This window comes from Phocoena phocoena, chromosome 18, assembly GCF_963924675.1.
Source record: "Phocoena phocoena chromosome 18, mPhoPho1.1, whole genome shotgun sequence".
Lineage (NCBI taxonomy): Eukaryota > Metazoa > Chordata > Mammalia > Artiodactyla > Phocoenidae > Phocoena > Phocoena phocoena.
This window is the reverse complement of record NC_089236.1, coordinates 11,678,598-11,698,426: the sequence shown is the minus strand read 5'-3', so window position 1 is coordinate 11,698,426 and position 19,829 is coordinate 11,678,598. Positions and strand designations below refer to the sequence as shown.

The following is a 19,829-nucleotide window of genomic DNA, read 5'->3' as shown; positions in this document are numbered from 1 at the left end:
CATGTTTTTGAAATGCCTTTGTGAATTCTGTAGTAGAAACTGTCATCAGCATCATGCCAGTACCACACTTGAAAGCATCCATGAGCCTCTCCAGAAAGAAAGGTGGTCAACTTGCATCCTCTCATGGGCAGAATGGGGGAGTGGGCATACAGCATGATTATTGTTTCTCACATCTGGGGACTGAATCTTTTATTCCTAGGTAGCCAAAGGCTAACAACTTATTCCAGGAGGAACAACTTTGAGAACTTATCCTGTCTTCTATTTATTGTACCTTTTGTTAGTCATAAGCACTTAACTGTACATATGCATTTTTAATATACAGCGAAAATTATTTTTCATTTTATTTTCTTGGAGAAAATTTACTGTTTTATACCATATCTTTTTAGTTCAGAAATGTAATTGATTCACCTTTAAGAACAGCTCTGCTTCTGAAGATTAACTCTTAAAGAAAGAAATCCACATTGCTGTGATTTATGGGGATTCAAAACTTGATTCTTTTCATCTTTTTTTTTCATATTTATGAAGGCCTCAAACTTAAGCTTCATGGGGTAAGATTTGGGGGGTGGGCGTCCAATCTGCTTTCTCTCAGGTGGCTAAAGCTGATTTCAGCACTTTACTGTAAAGCATTTTCCATTGCTCTAGAATATGAAGACGTGTTTATATCTTTTGAAATTGAGAGGATATTATTAAGTGTGCATTCAAAACCTTGTCTGACAAATTAGATCTTTTCTAACAAATTGGCCTCCGAGATATTCATGGGGGATTAGTGTCTTTTCTCGCCTTTTTATTTTCAATGTGCAGATTTAGGAGATTAGCTAGTCACCCTGCAGAAGAGGCTTCGTAACTCTATATACATACGTAGTCGATGAAGAACAGCTTGGTCTGGAGTCTTAATACTTTAGCACAATGTCGATCCACTGAGTTGCCCCCATTTCTCTCTGCTCAGCTGGACCACGGGTTTACCATCAAGAGATCAGGGTCTTTGGACTACTACCAACAACCAGGAATGTATTGGATAAGGTATGAGATGGTGCAGCTCAAGTCAGTGTTTCCATGGCAACGTGCTGGCAGTCTCCATTAACCAGTTCCTTCAGTGGATAAACATGCTTTTGATTTGTTATCCAGTCCATATGCTGCTTTATCAGTTTCATTTTAATCTTGATTGAGATGCCACACCCCCTCATTCTTTTTTTTCACCCCATTATTCACACTGACATTTGCCAGCTTTCTTTCCATTGCACATGCTCAGTATCAATTTTCCTTACAGTTAAAAGGACAGTATATTTAGTGTTAATGTCAAAGCATTTGCCTGATGTTGCTAATTAAAACAATGATTTCTAGTGTTTTGTCCCTTAACAAATGGAAGAACAATAGTACCTTAGTATATGTTCTATAGAAGTATATACTGTCATTTTAAAATCATCAAGCCCGACCTTAACCTTAGTAGATGGATGAAACAATGCATTTACACCTTAGTCATAGAAGCTCCTCTGAGCACAGTGAGCTATAGAATGCATTGTGTGTGTTGGTAAGCTTGTGTTTTCAAATCCTCCACCTTTTTGTTTCATTTTGTTTTTGTTTTGTTGTTACCTCTCTCCCCCTGGAAATCCCTTTATGTACTAGCTATTGCATGAATTTATTTTTCGATATTTTGTAACGGTCAGATTACTTAGCTGGCTTATCTGCTCAAGCAAAAGGGACTATGGGAGGTATCGATTTTTTTTTAACTGGGTTAAGAATTCTATCCAATCGTTTTCTATTCCAGTCAACTGCACTGGCATTTCCTTCAAGGGGCATTGTTTGTGTCTCTTTAAGTTATCCACAGGCAGGATGAGTTTTGATGATATGAGGAATGAACTCTGAGAAGTCCTAGACAACTTTTCTCCTCCATCTTAATGTTTCTGAAATGATCTCCAGGTAAAGCTCCACATCTTAGCGTTTGCTAAGAAAAAATTCCACTGGGTTTGGCATTTCCCCCAAATGATGGTGCCTTATGCTGTTCATGGAATAGACCAAGTTGTTAAAAAAAAAAAAGGAAAGAAAAGAAAGAATAACATATATAATATACAATTTAACCCCCAATTATTACTCTTAATTTTTTAGTATAATTAGACACTAGAATCAAAGGCATTAGAGATGCAGAAAAGGCCACCCTTTGACAAACTCTCCAAATATCTAAGATCATGATAATTTCTAAGCCTGCTGAAAGCAAGAAAATACCCAAACTTCAATAAATATCAAAGTCAGTTTTACACAGAAGGCTGTTTGTATCTTCTAGACATATCTGCATACAGGAGTTGCACACTCACCTTTTTATTTACCTAAATAAATAGCTTTATAGATACAGAAAGAACTTTTTTATTTTTAACCTTTTTTTTGCGGGGGGGGGGGTGCGAATCAATCATGATTTGCCTTTGTGCAGACTCTTTACATGGAAGATGATCCATCCATCTTTTACTTTTTCCTGAAAGATAATATACATTTTGAAGAGTGCACATCTCAACGTAGCCCTAAGGGTAAATGCTGACCTGCAGTCTGTCCCCATTAATTAGCTTTGCCTGGTTTTGTTCTTTCTACAAATCGGATCATGCTCCATCCTTTTCTAATTGTATGTCTCCTAACCTCAGGCATATTAACCAAACATTTGCGAGTACAGCTGACATACAATTAAAAAGGGGCATCAAATAGGTCTCATTACAGTTGTGCATATTTGTATAACACAAATTACACATATAAATTTCAAAAAAACCTCTAGAAAATTATATTACTAAATTTGTGGGCTTAGGGGTGAGTGCAAAACACCAAATAAACAGTAATTAATAAACGTAGCCAAGTATAAGAAGGTCATTTGACTAAAATCCTAGCGATGGTTCCCATCAGCAGACAAAATGACACATCCCTGAATAATGGGCAGGAGCAGATGGAAGATAATCTCTTTTTTCTTTCCCACATAAACTGCTCTGCTTTCCAGCTGGGGGCAGTAACAACAACGTTTATAGATAATGCTGTACCAAACAGCACACCCAGTATGTAAAGCTAAATTGGAGAAATGATGCTAAAAACTCATCGGCGTATATGCTTAATTAGGAAGTTTTATAATGCCATTTAGCCCGGAACGAACACACTCTCCTCACTGATTGCAGATGCTCGCCTTTTATCTCCTTGGAAGTGGGAGCATTTGTCTAACCATGGTGGCAGCCAACTTTTTAACATACGCAATCATTGCAGGTGAAACATCCCCACTCCCAATTGTTGTGTTTACAAGTGCTCCTAGCTGTTTTCACTGCTCTGAGCGGAACGCCTGGGAGAGGAGCTTGTGTTTTGTAAAGCAGCTCACATCAGGGCAGAGGCTTGGGAAACGGCTCTTCGGGGTGCCCAGAATTGGCATGTCCCTCTTAGTAGGCTTTTTGGGGATTGGAGAAATGGTGGGGGCCATGCCTCCTCCTTGCCTTCATTCTCCTGCCTCGAACAGAGGGATGCCTCCAAGCGGTAGCCAGGGCAGCAGCATCCTGCATAGCTTCCTTTTCCGGGAGACCTTTTGCTCCTGTGCCCCAGAGTCTGGAGGTGAGCCTCTCCCAGGAATGAGCTGCCTGGGCCATTCCACCCTCTCACACACATCCCTGCCTCTCTCAAGTGAAGCTGTCCCTGTGGCAGGTACTGTGCCAGCAGCACATGGAGAAGAATTCCTGCATCTTCTGCATGCAGAACAAGGCAACAGCCAGAACCTGATTAAATGAAACAAGTATCAAAACAAGACATACGCTAAGAACGCCAAACGAGAGATAACGCAGAGCTGAGCTAGGACAGAAGGGGGGTTGAGGTCAGGCCTGACGTGACTCGTGTGTGTACTAGATTCAAGCACTGTCCTGAAACAGCGAGTAACGAGGCAGAGCGGCAGCAGCCGTACGCAGCCCTTGCAAGGCTATTAAATGCTGTCGTGCTCGGGTGTGAAAAGGAGTGGGGTCAGGTAAATGCATCTTGCTCGGCGCAGGTTTGGAAGACCGGTTCCCACAAAAGCCAGAGAGGAACCCCCCACGTGGTGTGAAGAGGGTTCCAAAGGCACACAGCAAGTTGCAGGGCACAGGTTGCTTTAGGGTCGGTGGCCTTGGCCTTGCTCTGCCGTCGAGAAAAGTCTCCCCATGCTCCATGAGTGTAAAAAGTGCTGCAGGAAGGAAGGAGAGGGGCCTCTGTTCTAGGAGGGGATTAACCACCCTCCGTACCCCAGCACTTAACACATAGAAGAGGCATAGATTTAAACTTCAAAACCATCCAAGCTGTGATTGCAGAGGAAAGTATAGGGGAGGTATGAGGTTTGGCAGGGCAGCTGTACCGTGATGCTAAAAAGTGAGTTATTGGCCAGGAGGCTCAAAAGCTGGGCCACAGTACTTTGTATTATAGTTCCACAAATGGTCATAGAGAGAGACATAGGGCTAGGGAGACATCTGTGTTATTTTACCAAGTCAAACAACAGGTTGCTCGCTGTTTGAGATCTTATTTTGTTTCGTTTTACCTTCAGAGCCCCCTTAAGAGCAGGTCCCAACAATATATGTATATACTTGTCTTTTTAAAACTTAATGTACTTGCTGTTAGAAATGAGAAATTTCCATGGCATTCCAAGACTTACTGATCGGGTGTAAAGTGTGTATGTTTTCCTGAGATTCCTGGTTATTCGGTATTGATGGACAGTTTTGTGGTATCGTACTTATTTTCATCTTGCTTCAGAACCTCTTTCCCCCTTTATGATTTAAAAAGATGCCTACACTCTATTCTATGTATTCTTTCCTGCCATACTTTGCCTCCGTATGTTCCTCAGTGATGTTTATGGATAGGATGTAGGTTTTATCAGGTATAAATGTGTAGGAAAGAATAATCATAAAGAACTTGATCGTAAGTATTGACACACTTATTCTATTAAGAAAGAGTGTAGATATCCATATGTTGAAGTCAAACAATTCTCAAATACATGTCAAACACATGACACTTCTAGAAACTAAAAAGTCTTGAAAATTGAAATGAAACCAACTTGATTAAAGATTGGCAGCTCTGTGCACGGAGAGTTGCATGGAGAGTTTGTGGCTTTGGTGTCAGGAAGCCCTGGTTTTGGATCCAGCCTGTCCTACTTACTGTGTTGTGACCTTGGGCAAGGTACACGTTCCTCCTCTGATTCTTAATTTCCCCATCTATAAAAATGAGATGAGTATTATCAACCTTCCACATCTGTCATGATGATGACATGAGTGGCCTGTGCAAAAGCACCTCCATGGACCCAGCCCAAATGAGGAGCCCAGAAAATATAAAATCATCCACTCCACACCACACGAGAGACAGATTTTCCTGGGAAAACTGATCTCTGTCCAGATCCAAGCATTTGTAATTAACGTAGAACCGTGACCTTTTTTGATGTTCTGATTGGAATAAACTGTTGAATAACTTATATGTTAGATTATTCATGAATTGGGGGCATTAAATTTTACTTACTCTATAGCCCCAAATCCTGATGAAGTGTAAGTTTAAAAAGTTATCCTCTAGGGCGGGGGTTGGCAAATTACAGCCAGCCAATGCGCCAAATCTAGCTCACTGCCTAGTTTTTAAATAAAGTTTTATTGGCACACAGCCACACCCATTCATTTATAAATTACCTATGGTTGCTTCTACTCTACAAGGGCAGAATTGAGTAGTCGTGTCAGAGAATCATATAGCCTACAAAGTCTAAAGTATTAACTCTTGGCCTTCCCAGAAAAAGTTTCTCAATTCCTGTTGTAGGAGAAAAATGTTTCCAAATTAAAAGGCAGGGAGTTCCCTGGCGGTCCAGTGGTTAGAACTCGGCGCTTTCACTGCTGTGGCCCTGGTTCGATCCCTGGTCAGGGAACTAAGATCCCACAAGCTGTGTGGCGTGGCCAAATTAAAAAAAAAAAAAAGAAAAAGAAAAAAAGCACCACCTGGCAGGCTTGTTAAAAACGGTATCACCACCAGCTAGTGGAATGCACGGCACATAGAAGACACTTCAATAAATATTTATTAAATTAATGAATGATTGAATTTTCCCATGAAGGGACCATTACTATAGAGAAACCTTGATTGTGAAGATAAATGTGTTTTTTTAAGAGTTTGGACAATCAAATCACATATGAGATGCTCTACAGTAGCATCCCACTATAGCAACCCAAGAGTAATTCTTCGGCAAAGCTAAAAAAATTGTTTTTGTAATAAAAGGAGTTACCCCTTAATCTACCTGCTTAGTAAGTTCTAAATTTTCATAGATTTTCTTAAGATAAACTGTGCCTACAGCTGTCCTTTAGTTTACTGGCATGATGAAGGAAAAACAACATGGCATCTCAGCTTAGCTTCCTCTGTGAGAAAATCAGGGGCCGTAGGGCAGAGGAAACACATGAATTTTGCCCTCTAGAAACCTGACCTCAGCAAGTGGCTGTCATTTTAACCCCCTGATGGGAGGCCATCAGCAACCCTCTGAAGAGTTGGACCAATGTGGGATTCTATTAAGAACCAGATCAACGGGAGGAGCCTATATTTATGACGTGGTGGGGAAGCATGGGGCCGCCCTGCCCCACCAGGAAATGCGGAATCACATTTAAGAGATGGGTACCTAGAAAGGAGCTTTGAAGGCCGCTGGTTTCATGAAGCCTGCTTTTGCCATTTAAATGGTCACCTTCACTTTAGGGAAATACCGTGTCTTAGACCCAGATACTGTGCAGTTCCTGCCTGGCGAGACCCCAAAGGGATATTAAAGCAAAACGAAACAGAACCATAATAAGCATGACAGCAAGCCAAAAAAAAAAAAAAAAAAAAGAGAAGGGTGGATATATCAATCTAGGTGTCAGTTTAATTTTACTATCAAGCAAAACATTTCCAAAGTGGCAAGCAAATCGTAACTCAGTCCCTACAGAGTAAGGGCAGGCAAAGGAGAGAGCGTTCCTGAGATTAATGCCCCAACAGCTGCATCCCTGGCTCAGTCTCCTAGGTAGTATGAATAATGGATGGGCTCAAAGGCAACATGCACGATAATGTTCTTTTATTAATGAAATGAAGACTGTTTGGGATGGCTGGCAATAAATTAAGAAAAGTGAAAAAGGAAAAACAGTCACCGTTCGCCTCTGAAAAATGCAGTTACTTAAATCCAATAACTACTGCCACGACAGGAAACGTTGCCTCCGAACTTAAACGAGGTACATCTCTTGTGGGTCCTGCACATAGTGCAGAACAGAAACATTTTTGATCCATAGACTGGAAGGCCTGTTGTTTACAAAGAGAAAAACATAACCCATTTTGGTAGATTGATGGTGATATTAAGCATATTCAGGTATTTCATAGGTGGAAGTTTCCCTAGGAGTGAGGCACCGTACTTCAGCTCAGGCTGTGGACTGGGAAATGGCTTGATGTGGTTAGAAAACGTGTCCAAGGTCACATAATCAGCTGAGCTAGGACAAAAAGCTGGTTCTCCTGACTTCCCCCTGCTGGGGCTACCAAGGGGATTAAGCTAAAGCTACCAGACAAGGCAAGCATTACACAGATGTGGGTGACTCAGACTTGCAAAAACAAAGTAGTGCTCCAATTCATATTCTCACTTCATTCCTGACCTTCCACCTCCATGCTGTATTTTTCCTATAACATTGCAAAGATAGGCCAGATGGGTACCTCCTAGGTATTTATGCTGATTTCCAAATTTAATGTCAGAAAGAAGATTTAAAATATCTGAGTACTGTGTGGAGGATAGTGTTGTTTTATTGTAACAGAAAAGGCCAAAGATCTATCTATTGTTGGAATAAATTTTCTGGGTATTAGGCAAGCACTGTCTCTGATTCGTGCATGCTTGGTGTTAGGGCAGGCACCAAAACGTGATGGATATGAATTTCTCTAAGAGCTCCAACTGCTATGTGTGTCGCCCCCAGATTTGCTGAGGTAACTGGCATGATCTTAACTGTTCCTCGGTTTTCACACTTCATCTAGCATCTCCTAAGGACACTCTGATCACCAAGAGCTTGCGGTCTGAGGTAGGGATATGCAGTGTTTCTTTCATGTAGAGCAGGTTTATATTAGTTTCTCCATATCATTTAATTTGGTCAGTTATTTGGTCTGTCAGGATCCCCCAGTCCACTGTTAGCTGGCTATAGCCCCGCACACGACATAGCCGTTGTTATTGGGTACATATTTTAAATAACTAGATTAGAGCTTCCTATTTGGTTACTACTGGTCAGCTCCAGAATCTCAAGAGATTTCTTGCTCACCTCTAACCTGTGATACTTAGCACCAAAATGTGATAATGCAGGCTTCAGATTGTCTTACGAGCTTTTAATGAAGTGATAACTTACTGAGGGAAACACTTGGGAATTCTACTGCAAGTCCATTCATGTCTGTTCCACAAAGCTGCAAACCGTGAGCAAAATAACCAATAAAATAATAAATCCGTTAGGAAGTGTTAAGTTTTAATGGAACATCAAGACTTAGGACCACCTTACCTTACAAAGATAGGCATTAGGGAGGAGAGACCCAATTTCCTTGATATCTAGGAAATTTTGGTGATTGAAAAAGAGGAAAGCAGTCTTTCAGAAATGGTTGAAAGGGCCCTGAATTTAAATCTATGATACAGCACTTCAGAGGGAAAGTTATGTTTTGAATGTTTTCTGGGGATAAAATTATCAGTTGGATAATATATATTTTTATAGCAATACTTTAAAAAATTATGTGTTGGCCTATTATTTCTATTTCTTTGCTGAATTCATCTGTCTTGAACTACATGTTGGGCCACAGAATTCAACTGTAAAATTTTAACTGTACAGATTTTAGAGGCAATTAATTTTATAGCTACACTTAAAATTCTAAAGATATCATATATAACAGTGCTTACTGTGATAAGGGATTGGACCACAATATGTAGTTGTTGAGTAGATAAATATATGAGGTGATTAATGTTATCTAATGTAAGCATTTGATCATATCTAAAACAAATTGCACTCTTAAATATTGGACTCATAATACCTTTAACTTCTTACTCTTTTGTATTATAGAGTTGTTCGGGGTTCTGTTTTCTTTTGTCATTGCTATTCGGAAAGTACATAATCACCTAAAATAATCTAATTCTGTATTAACTGAGAACTATTTAATATGTCCCTTATATGTGTGTCACAGTTGGCTAGGCATTCTGGAAAAATGCACAGAAGTTTCAGATCCTACCCTAGAGCAGCTTGCATGGGATTTGGGAAATGTGCAAAGGAAAGGTAATAGGCCTGTGTGCAGTAAGTGTCAAAAGTCTGGTCAAGACAATACTTGCCTGAGGAATTTAGAAAGAAAAAGTGTGATGCCGAAGGTAAACTTTGATCAAATCTTGGAAAATAGAGAAATGCGAGTGGGCAGGAAGTGGGAGAGGTGATGTCAGGTTGGTGAACACGGTAAGCCAGGATGCAGAGGTGAGCGTGATTAAAGTACCTTCAGAGAGATATCAGTTTGGACTGTTTGTTTGGATTGCAAGGGAAGAAAACCCAAACCAAACTGGCTTTCAGCAAAAAGAAGAAGTATGATTTTATATCATGTGAAAGGTCCAAAGGTTGGGTCTGGCTTCAGCGATGTGTGGATTCAGCACTCGGTAGGGCTTGGTTTCTTTCCATCCCTCCACTCTGCCTCCCCGTGATGGCTTTGGTCTGGAACTTCACATGGTACCAGGATGTGGGAAGCAGCTCCAGGCTTGCTATCCTCTCAGTTGGGATTCACTGTGAATGTGCAGTCTCAGTGAAAGTCTCCTCATGTCCCATGAACTGGGTCAGGTAACCATCCTGAACCAATCACGGGTATTGGCGAACACGGTCAGCACAGGCTTGCTTCTGGGTCACAAACCCATCTGCACCCCACCCTCAGAGATGGAGGTAGGGTCCCCTTCACTGGAAGCACAGATTACGTGAGCGGGGGATTTCCAAAGGGAAACCGAGGCGTGGTTAACCGTAAGCTAACTGGATGCTGTGCCCACTAACGGGGACATGAGGTCTGCTGATATCACAGTGATCGCTTTGAGTAATAACAGGAACTAGACCCTGGAAATTTTTATTGTAAGCACATTGCGACTGTTAGGACAAGGAGTCCAACTTTATGAGGAATTGTAAACAAATCGGACCTGCTGTGTGCAGGATGGGCTGGGAGTTGGCTGCTCTAGAGGGAAATGATGCGACCTCTGTTGTGCTTTCTCATATTTCTAAAGCCACAGCACTTAGAGAGTATCTCCTGTGTGCTGTGAGCTGTGGGGAACACAGACAGGATGCCCAGACTTGGTCTTGCCCTCCACAGAGTCTACAATGTGGCAGGGAAGACAGTGCATCAGAGTCGACTTCGTTGCAGGCAGGATGCACAGCGATCGCTGTACTGGGCTTCATGGGAACACAGAGAGGTTCTTAAAATGAACCACAGTCCGTAGAGCCAGAAGCAGAATAAGCAAGAGCCCTGGGAGGAGAGGTCTGTGCACAGTGATGCCCTCTCAGTCATCTTTGGGAGCAAGTCTGTTGGGGGCACTAGGCATTGCTTGTGTAGCATTTGAGAATGTTGCAAGGACCTGGGTGAGTCAGGAACTGCCTGTCTATCAATCAGCAGACCCAGGTCTCCCTAGGAGTTTACAGGCCCAGAATGGGATTGTCCACGTGGTGGAGGCTGGCTTGCTGTCCCTGAGGGAACTCTCGGGCCATCAGCACGTGACGCTCTAGTCTTTTGGCCTCTGACGCTGCACGTGCCATCTCCTCCCTGGCTCACCCTGGCTAGGACCGGAGGAGGGAACCACTGGAGTGCGGTGGCTCCTTTGAGTTCTGTTTCAATAGACTTGAAATGGGAAGAAATTGCCTGGGCCTCACGTGGGAGGAGAACTGAGTTCTATTCCCAGTCAGTGATGCGATACGGGCAAGTCTCTCCACATACCTGGGCCTCAGTTTCCCTGCCTGTAAAGGCAAAGCCCCGGGCGAAGAATGCTTTATAAATGCTCTTTCAATTCTAAGAGTCTATACATCCAACAGAAAGAACCATACACCCTTTTCCATGACCTGTGATCATGACATGCTATGTCTCCAAAAATAGCTGCTGTGAAGTTACTGGTGAATCAGCACAACTGAAAGCTCAGGAGCATTTGAGCATGAAGGCCCGTCAACAAAGGCCAGCATTTAAAAGCTGCTAACTAACTAGAGAAACTGGCAGGAGTGGCCAGGACTGACTGCTTAAATGGGACAGAGCAAGGGCTGTCCAGGCAGAGGGACAAGTAAGGAAGAGGATGTGACTGACCTTATGAGCATCTGGACAAATGAACATGAAAATAAGGGGGATGGGACCATCCAAGCCCATGAGTGCCACCAGCGTCTGCATAAACTGCGTTACAGTATTGGTGGAGAAATGGCTTATTTCAGTGCTGACAGCCAAGAGCGTGACTTGGAATAATTGAGTCAATTATGGGGAGATGAGGTAAATATGGAGAAGGTGCCAGCGAGAGTAGGCAGGGAGGGAAGGTACTCTGAGGTAAGTTCTAATGAGGGCTTTGTTTTGCATTGTTTTCCTCTGACCTGCAGTTCCTTCATTTCAAAACAATATCTTTCTTACATTGTAAAGAAAAACAAAACAAAACAAAACACCACCTTCCATTTCTGGGAGTCTTCACCATTTTGAAAGCATTTGCACATCCATTTTTATATATAGCAACAACTCTGGAGGGTGGGAGGGCGTTATCCCTGCTCCTTATTTAACTGAGAACTGAGTGAACGGTTCCCATGGTCGGCAGTGGACGGAACAGGACTCAAAATTTCTGACTACAAACCCGCTGTGCAGTTTTCTCCCCGACACTAGAGAACCTCAGTCCACTAGTCAGTATTAGTCCCATGCCAGTGACTGTTTTCTTTCTCAAGAAGGTAGAAATAAAAATATTTTTTATGACCAAGAGAAGCGTTTATATTACTCTTGGATTAACTACAGAGTGGTTTTTATGTGTCAGACTAAATAGATGCCTGTTTTTTACATTCAACTCTATACAAACAGAGCATTTTCGGTTTGCTTTGAAAGCAAAATACCATGTGTTGTAACTTTACAATGTTTTAAATAAAGTTAGGAATTTGGATTTATGATGCTGAAAAACATCATAAAATCGGTGGGTATAAGACCAAGAACTATGTATGTGAGTTGAGGGTCCTTAAAAATTCGACACTTCGAAGAATCAAAGGTAGACATTTCAACACACTAGTTATTGAATCCTTGTATTAACAGTCTAGTGAAACGAGAAGTGAATTATTAAAGTTTATCTTCCTCATTGATTTGTAACACTGTTATTCAGTGTGTGGATAGCTTTTAAAGCAGAACAGTTCAGCCTCATGAAGCCATTTACTGTACTGGTTTCTACACACTGCCTCTCTTTCTTTATTACTTCGTTCTGGAACTTTGATTGCCCCATTTTAGATCTGAGATTGCTCTAATGCTACACTGCAATTGTATGAGGGGCTTAGTTTTCACTTTGTTCTCAGAACCCGGCTGGCTATAAATTTATCTCTGTTCTTTGAAGAAGCTAACAGTTCCAAGAGGAAAAATGGTGGTATATATCCCTGTAGAGGAAAAGTAATCTCTTAAAAGCAGAATAACCTCCAGGCTACATCCTTTTAAAGAGGGACTTTCAAACAAGGATGCCTTCAACTTTTATATGTGTTCTGCATTTTTCTTCAGGCTTTGTACCTGCTCTTCTGCCCTCTGTGTAAGGTTTCTCTGTAATGATCCGTTCCTCCTCACACCCATTAAATCTGTAATGAAGTCATGCCCTTCCCAATCCTGATGTCATAATAACTTCCAGAGCTATGGCTAGAGAGCACATCCTGGAGATCATATGAGGTTTCCTCAGGAAAAGGAGGCATAGGGCCCCAAGAGTTGGAATACCTACAACATCGAACCTCAGTTTCGTAAATTACCACACACTACAATGAAAATGAACTTTGTAAAGGAAAATCCATGGGAAGGTTTCCATCAGGTTTAACTGCATTCAAAGCAGTTTTCAATTTCAGGCATTGGGTTCATTCAGATTAAACCCATCCTTGCCAGAGATTGAGCCATACTCCCTCATCAACAGATAATAAGATCATTTAGAATGAGGAGGTGCTAAAATAACAGGACGAGCTTGTGGCTCTGTCTCCATGTCTGACAACTTCATCACCTCTCATCTTTATTAGCTGCCTGGAGCTGAATGTTGATGAACGAGACATGCCTGGCGTCCTCACGTGTCAGACACACAGGCCCGAGGCTCCCATTTACCAGGGGGGGTCTCTGGCTAGGCTGGGAGCGACAGAGGGTATTAGATGTGGTGCTAGCGGAGGTCTGGGGAGGGCCAGGGAGCTGTTGAACCCACGACATCATCCATCCTGCCTGTGCCTGTGATGTCATGACCAGGTGCCCTTAGGAGCTGCTTCTGGGGGAGCAGAGGGCACCCCAGCAGTGGTGACTGTGGTCACCAAAAGTGAGTCATCGTGGACAGGTTAACTTAGCCAGCATATTTTTCTGACCTCAGAAAGTTCCAGAAATCGTTCCTTTTGCCATTTCCTTCAGCCTAATTGTCCTCTTTCTCATTTTATGCCCCTGCTAGACCACCGCTCTTGATAAGGAGAGGCAGGTTTTCCGACGAAGACGCCACCCGGATGTGAGGAGCCGGTACAAGGCCCAGCCAGCTCCGCCCGAACTCAACTCGGAATCGGAAGACTACTCCCCGAGCTCCTCCGAGACTGTTCGCTCCCCAAACTCGCCCTTTTAACAAGACCCTTTTACTCGAAGTCCTAGCTTAACCCTTTGAGACTCTGAGATTTGTTTTTCCAAATTTATGTAAAACAGTTTCATCTGATCTACCTAGCACTCAATGCTTGAATGGCCGAGCAGAACAGTGTGTTTTCTGGTATCCTTGTAGCGATTTCCCTTTGCTGAATGAGACTGTGACTTGTCGTTGGTGGAGATGGCAACTTGCTGCTAATCGGGTCCTCAAAGGGTTAAGGCTACTTTGCAACTTTTTTAAACATAGAAGCAATGAATGTTTTCATCAGTCAATCTAGGATCTGCAGTATGTAACATAGCACTTGTTAACCCTCTGAGTGCATAGGATTTTATGGGGAACCCTCGGGGGATTTTTCAGGCCTTTGGATTTATACACACATGTTTCTTGACTTTGCTGCAGATCAAGGGGTTGTTATTAGATGCTGAGATGTCCAGACAAGAAGAGCGTCTAGAATGATATCTTGCGTGTCCTTTTTTGTGGGTTTAGAACATGGCAGGTTTATAACTTGAGCCTCAGCACCCCCTCTTTCCTCTTCACAATCCTATTAAGAAAGGGGCTTTTTTTGCATTGGAGGTCTGTCAGCTGCCCTGAGTCCTGCATCCTGAGTGGAGGCGACCTGGGCCTGTGACCAACAGCCTGACCCAGAATATAGATGGTGCCCTCACCCCCAAATTGCCTCCATATGAAGATGTGCTGATGACGCCCCAGAAATGCTGCTTCCACTTCAGCTGCTGCTACTGCCAGCGCAGACCCTCAGGAAGGCACCATATCTTGTCGTGTGTTTGGTGAGTGAGAGTCTGCCTGCTCAGTATGAGACCTCTATAGGAAAAAACAAACAAAACACACAACTGGTGGAAAAGAGCAATAAATTGCCAGGTGCTCTATAGGGCTGGAATGTCAAACAGAAAGAGGCAACAAGATCCTGTTCTTTTTCTCACCTGCTTTTTCATGCATTTCAGTCTTCAGTGTGCAATCCACAGAGTATGGAATCCGTAAAAAGGAGGAGCACCGGGGCATAGGGGCCCAGAGGCAGGTGCTCGGCAAGATGGCCGAGGAGAAAGCAGAGTGGGCAAACAATCTAGAATAGTCTCAAAATGGTTTTTAAAGAAATAAACCATTGGGAAGATAATTCCATGTGCATCTTTGGGTTACCTACATAATAGTCTCTCAGGGAGAACAGGAATGGGAGACCTAGAGGGTATTCCTGAGGATAAAACTTCCACTCCCTAAGATGACCTTTTTTTTTTTTGCGGTACGCAGGCCTCTCACTGTTGTGGCCTCTCCCGTTGCGGAGCACAGGCTCCAGACGCGCAGGCTCAGCGGCCATGGCTCACGGGCCCAGCCGCTCCGCGGCATGTGGGATCTTCCCAGACCAGGGCACGAACCCGTGTCCCCTGCATCGGCAGGCGGACTCTCAACCACTGCGCCACCAGGGAAGCCCAAGATGACCTTTTTATAGCACTGTCTTTAGCCATCCAGAGGGAGATGCTGTTTCTCTCTCTTTGGGCCAAGTCCTGTCCGACACGTGTATTTTACTCCTGTTACCAAATCTTTCTCCCTAGCCCTGTGTCTCCCCCAGTGAGCTTCTACTGCAGTGTGTCACGTTCAGAACGGGGGCCTGAGGCAGCCTGTAGTCACTGCGATGCTTAGTGGGGAGGCTGGCCATGGTGTTGGGAGGCAGGGGCCCGACTCGAATGTCCTCCTAAGGTTTGCTCAACTCTGTGGCCCGGGAGGCAACCAGTGAGTGATGGCTCATGAAATCTGCATCTAGATGGCTGAACAGCACTCACTGTCTCGGCTTTGAAATATACTTCGATACCTGAAAGTCTTGAAATTTGTGTGCAGCACTTCCACAGTCAGTCCTTACTTTCAAATACAGATGGATCTTCGATGGCTGGTTTTTACTCTTCAACTGATGAAGGTATGGTCTATATTACTCTAGATTTTAAAATCACAGCATGTCATGACTTTTGCAAAATTGTTCCCCCAGTTTTTTGCTCTTTCACATTTAGGTTTATCTCTTCGGTCTGTGTTGTCTTGCCATGTATATATTAGATCATTTATTGAGATTCCCCCCTGCCCCCCCACTCCCTTTTAGAGGGTCCTGAAAGCTTAATACACAACATCACAAAGTAGCACAAATCAGCTGGGTTTCTTGGGGAGGAGGAGGGTAGAACACGAGGAAGGGTGCGGCGTGTAGGTAGATTCCGTATTAGTAAAGTTCCCTGAACTGGTCAGAAACGACTGCTTTCTCTAGAACTCTAAAGCAAAGCACTATTCTAAGTAAGACTAAGGAGTAGGTAGATAGCTTGGCCTTAACTCTAAATGTGGGAATATGAAAAAATCCCATGGGCAGAGACCTACCTACAGTAGATTGTGAATTTCTCTGAATTACTGCTTTTCCCGTGGGCATTACATGTATTGCTCCAATATCTAGTGTACAGACCTTACAGTGCATGGCTCAGGCCTTTTTCCATCCAAGTCTTGAAGGACTGTGGACCGTGTGAAGCTGTGGCGTGTTTTCCAGAACACTGCAGAGGGGTAGCTCGGAAGAATGCAGGGCCATTCAGCATGGGGATCCCAGTGCATCGCTGTAGAATCTGAGCGATCTATGCTGAATAAACAGCGGAATGTGACCTGTCAAGTAGAAATATTGAGTAATCAGATGGAATGCAATCTTTTCAGCACTAAGCTATTGAGATCCTGAATGTCAGAGATGTACTCAGAGGGTTAACAGATAAGCACAAGGCATGCTGATTACGTGGGTGTACCCAGACTGCTTTTGCTTTTAGCCAGTACTTTCTATTTTTTTTCACAACATTCTTGGGATAGTTCAAGTTTGAAATAATTAAGTGGTGGTGTTCTTTAAGGAATTTCTATAACCAAATGATCTTATTTTTTATTTCACTTTATTATAGAATAAACATGTACCATTATGGCAGTGTATCTATCTCTATAATTATCAATTTAATCATTGCCACAAGTGTCTCCATATTTTTTTCCTAAGTATTTAATATAGCTCTTATGGTGGTGGCCTGGTGATGGGGACTGTCTTTCCTTTATTGATACATGACCAACCATATGGTATTTTCAAGGGAATTTTAAGATTCATTTTGTTTCAGTTCGGTAGTAGACTTGTTAAGGAAAAAACTTTCATTACTTGCATCGTGTAAACCATCTCTGTAGATGAGAACTGTTCATATTGACGAACACATTTTTTTCTCGACATTGTAGCAGAAATCATTTTATTTGTCATAATCAATGAATATGTGATTTGCTCCAGATCATTAGAAGGAAAAGTAAGATTTCAGTCATTGAAAATGTTTTTACTGTAGCCCTTATCTAACTTACACGTGGTGCATACTAAAATAAGCAGAGAAAAAATTGCAAATAAACTACTGAAAACGCTTGGTGTTTTGTGTTCAGTGAGACCTTCCTAGAACCTGCTCAGGACCTGCACGGGTGGTGGTTAACAGGCCCATCAGATATTGTTGAAAAAAAGCAATATATCCATGAATGAAGGCTAAAATTGCAGTCCTTTACCCTTTGAGGTATGTTTCAGTTCGAAAAAAAAAAATAGAAGAAAAGAAAAATTGGCTTAGCTTAGAGCTATCGTATGACCAAGGCTCACGTACATTAAATCATGGTTGTTTGCTGGCCAGCAGTGCCCATTAGACGACTCTATCCCCTGTGCTGAAAGGCAATTGTGCTTGAGGGAGAGCTTTCTTAATATTATTGTGATGCCTGCTAGCCTGTCTCTGGGTCAGGATCTGTCAGCATTTCCATGATAAACTTCTAATTTCAAAGGTTTTTAATTTGACCATAAAAAGGTGCCCCAGGCTGAAGTTTGCTATAGAGGGCCTGTTCCAAAGAGTGAAGGTTCGCCGCCTTCTTTTCTCTGCCCAATTCCCCCGAGAAAAGAACAACCAAAAAATCAGGTATGTTCCCTCATTGTGAATTCAGAATTTTAGAAAGCACCAAGATCCAAGACGGTAGTTTAATGTAATTATTCATTTGGATGTGGGTTTAAAAACAAATAATGAGTCACCTGGCATATATTGTAGATAATGTATCTTTTCTGTAATTTGTAATTCGTTAATTTTTTAAACTGTTATATGATTTCGGGGTGGGGCGGGGGGGGGGGAATCCAATCAAAGATTTTTTAAGACTTGAAGTTGGTCAGTTCAAGGGTTAGCCTTTCCTGCGTGTTGTCTGCCATTTCCATTAAGAGTTTGGGAAAAATGCTCTCAGACAGACCCTTGTTTTGCATGCAGTGATAGAGGGTCAGATATATGCTTCTTTGGGAGATACGGATTTCTTTATTTAATCAAGTTTCACGAAGCCATTCTGGTCTGTTGAGGAAAATAGTGATTAAAAGCACTTCCAAATTAACATTTTTGTCAATTCAGATATGATAAGCACGTAATATGATATGCACTTCACACTTTCTTGGTTTAAAGACAAAAAAATCAGCAAAACTTGAGGACACATTTGATCACTGCAGATGTGCTTTAAAAATTGGCTCAATGGTGCTTATACATGAAACAGTAACAAATGGGGTCCCTAGGACTGTCTGTCAGAAGGAATCTTCCATTTGTATGTAGTTACATACTTGAGGAGGTGGTGCTTTTAAGGCAGTCTTATTTTTTAATCATCTCAAATATGCAACCATTCATCCAGTAACATTAAGGGTCGTAAACTGGTGGGAAACAGGAAATTCAATGTAGAAGCTGAGAATGCCTCTGCGTGGTGTGGTTTTTATTTTTCCTTTGGATTTTTTGTTGTTGTCATTCTCGGGCTTCAACGCTGAAGCTATGCGATCATTTTTCAGTGAGTGAGCCTCTAACCGGCAGGTGTTTTGATCATGAGGTTTGCAATCTCTTGCCCTTGGAGACAAGTGAGAGCTCTAGTTTCATACTTTTTCATAAAGGAAGAGCAATCTCTACAATTAAAACCCTACCTATAAATGTCCTCAACATTCTTTTTTGGTTAACTGATGTGAGACCCTTAATGTTGCTTCAATGTAAAATTGTGTATTTTTGTCTGTGATATACTTTTTTAACTTAAAGTAAATAATAGTTCTAAAAGCCTTCACTGTCGGTATTAAGAGAAAGTAGGATTTTAAAAGTGATGATAAAGATGCTATAATGTCAATTCATTCCAGTCCAATCGAATGTGGTAAGAAAAAGACCTTGAATAATTCTCTAGGGACAATTTCTCACTGACCATTGACATTAATCTTTGATATATTCTCAGAAAAAATAAAAAGAAATTGAAACTGGTCCAAGGTTAGAGTCACATCCTCGATAACTATTTTTTTTTAATTTTATTAGGAAATTAATAATGGTCTTTTTCAATCTGGCTGAAAGAAAATTATTAAAGGATTAGTTGAGTGTGAAATTAAATAGTATTTTGCTCATGCATACTGAAAAGGTGGGCTAGGAACCTGATGCATTTAAACAAGTTTCTGAAAGGTTTCAATTTGGTGCAAGGAAAAAAAAACAGTGTTTCCTTCGAAAATACTGAATTTATCAATTGCTGCACGGATCAGATGGCACAGGTTAATCTTTGATTTTCAGAATCTTAATGAAATAACTTTCAAACAGTTTGTATCCATGATTAAAGCTGGAATGAGATCCAATTTTTTCCCCTAATCTCTCAGTTTAAGCTAATAAATGTAGGTTAATGTGGATGAAATCATCTGTGATATATTATGTTCATTTATCAACTGAGCTTTTTTGATGTTGCCTGTTTTTATGTAAAACATGTTCTTAAAAGTTAATAAAATAATAGTACTTGGTGTATGAACTGCTACGTAATACCCGAGCTCCAGTGTCCACTCCTCAGTTCACTTTGCCATAATGGAGTAAAATTTCATTTTAGTTCAATTCATAATTGACACATTCAGTCCATGAAGGAATAACCCAGCTGTGTTCTTGAGGGGAATTCTCTCTATGCAAGGCTTTAAAAATTAGTCATGCAGTCAGAGTGTAGCTTTCCCACATGTCCTTCCTAGCAGAGTGTATATTTCATGAGCATAATTCAAAAACAGCTATTC

The 19,829-nt window shown here is 41.8% G+C and overlaps 1 protein-coding gene across 3 annotated transcripts in view; it reads left to right on the top strand.

Annotated features, from left to right (window-relative positions):
- Window positions 1–13,756, top strand: part of DCLK1 (doublecortin like kinase 1) — a 335,075-nt gene extending 321,319 nt beyond the window's left edge. For 2 of the 3 annotated variants that reach the window (XM_065895852.1, XM_065895851.1), the window contains exon 16: window positions 13,592–13,756. In XM_065895852.1, coding sequence (XP_065751924.1) covers window positions 13,592–13,756 — 165 coding nt within the window. Of the gene's footprint in view, window positions 1–946; window positions 1,021–13,591 lie in introns of all 3 variants that reach the window. The other variant, XM_065895853.1, reaches the window with a different exon arrangement.
- The last annotated feature ends 6,073 nt before the right edge of the window (window positions 13,757–19,829 follow it).